The sequence below is a fragment of the Gavialis gangeticus genome, unplaced genomic scaffold, assembly GCF_001723915.1.
Source record: "Gavialis gangeticus isolate Ggan-Ray unplaced genomic scaffold, GavGan_comp1, whole genome shotgun sequence".
Taxonomy (NCBI): Eukaryota; Metazoa; Chordata; order Crocodylia; family Gavialidae; genus Gavialis; species Gavialis gangeticus.
Window position 1 is genome coordinate 11,376,017 of NW_017729016.1, and position 1,816 is coordinate 11,377,832.

General features: G+C 49.7%; 1 protein-coding gene across 1 annotated transcript in view; it reads left to right on the forward strand.

The window, feature by feature from the left end:
* LOC109294468 (putative short-chain dehydrogenase/reductase family 42E member 2) overlaps positions 1 to 1,816 on the forward strand; it is a 43,909-nt gene that overhangs the window by 22,211 nt on the left and 19,882 nt on the right. The window contains exon 8 of the mRNA XM_019512849.1: positions 268 to 273. Within this exon, the coding sequence (XP_019368394.1) occupies positions 268 to 273 (6 nt within the window). The remainder of the gene's footprint in view (positions 1 to 267; positions 274 to 1,816) is intronic.

Sequence of the window (1,816 nt, forward strand, 5' to 3'; positions counted from 1 at the left end):
TACATTGAACACCTTCAAGAGTAAATTGGATGCTTATCTTGCTGGGATCCTATGACCCCAGCTGACTTCCTGCCTTTGGGCAGGGGGCTGGACTCGATGATCTTCTGAGGTCCCTTCCAGCCCTAATGTCTATGAATCTGTGAATCTTCATGTCTAACTCTCAGGACCCCAACCCATGACAACTGGTGCATTGGAAGAAAACCACGACCCTGAGAAGGGAAGTGAACCCTTGGGCTAGTATAGGAACCCTGAGAGTCTTATCATAAGCCAGCAGTGCCAGAGCTCAGGAGAGGGAGCTGAGGGTAAAAAAATACTGCTGTAGGAAACTGAAAGTAAAAACCTAGGTCAGGGGGTTCCTCTTCCCAGTGGAGAGGGGAGAAAAGGAAGAGAGGATAAGGAAAAAAAATGACAACAACATGGCAGAGCTAGAGACTATGGAAGCTTTAGAGCAAGAGACCCTAACTGGCAGTTGCAGGCAGATGAGGTGGAGGAAAGAGTGGCCCACTTACAACGGGAGCTAGAAATAGTGAGGTTCAAAAACAAGCAGGCCAAGGCAAAAGTGTCTGAATTAGAACTGAGTTTGCAATCTTGAAAGAAGGAAGGAGGACCCAAAGAAGTCAGATGTCTGAGTACAGTCAAGGTTGAAAAAACTTGAGTGCTGGAACAACTCATCCTGAACGAAGCTGAGAAAAGCAGAAAGCAAGAAGAAAAGTTGCACAAGATGCAGGAGGTGGTGGTGCTGATGCTGAACCTGTCCAAAGCCAGTGCAGCCCAGGCAGTGGAAAATAAATAACTAAATGAGATTTTGCACAATGGATTGAAGAATCAGAACACCTTGTAGGGACCATCAAGAAACAACTGCAGAGTCAAGAGGATCAGGTAGAGGAGTTGCATGACAAGCTGGAGAGTGGGCAACAGTGATACTTCCAATTAGAACAAGAGATGTGGAGAGAGTTAATCCAAAGCCATATCCAGTCAGAGGAGATGGGAAAGGTCATGTCAAGAGAAATGGAGAAAGTCAGAGAACAGAGAGAAGGTGTGTTGTAGGACCAGATGCAATCCTTCGAGGCAGAAGCAAGAGGTAAAACCAAGGAGAGTGACACATTGTGAACCCAGTTGCAAAGGGTGGAGGTGGAAAAGAGCCAGCTTGGGGAAAAGATACAGTCCAGATATAGATGGGAACAGTGCAACAGGGAAAGAATACCATGATGGATAGACCCTCAGGGGTAGGACTTGTATCCACTGGCAACACATAGGGGGTGAACACAAATGTACGTGCACCCCTTGTGATTGGCAGTCGCTGCCAGTGGTGCCTGCAGACAGTTGCTGCTCACCACCCGCTCTCCCTCTCACTGCTGCCGGTGGCATCTGCAGGTGGTTGCTGATCTCTGCTGGCCACTGCTGTTGCTGCTGGTGGTGTCTGTGGGTGGTTGCTGATCAGAGCTTGCCACCCTGCCACCCCTCGCCAACACCATGCTCGTCCCATGACTGGGCAGTTAACATTAGGGGCTATAGGCTGTACAGGCGCGATAGAGAAGGTAGGAAAGGAGGGGGGGTGGCAATCTATGTCAAGGAGCACTACACATCCTCTGCCAGCAGAATGGGGTCAGAGGAAGGGCAAGCTGAAGTGCTCTGGGTCAAGATTCAGGGGGGGCAGGGGGAGAGGGATTTGACGGTGGGGGTCTACTACAGACCCCCCAACCAAAAGGAGGAGCTGAACAGGGAATTTTCAGGCCAGCTTGCAGAGGCACTAAAATCAAGGGATGTAGTGGTCATGGGCGATTTTAATTACCCAGACATCTGCTGGGAGGAGCAG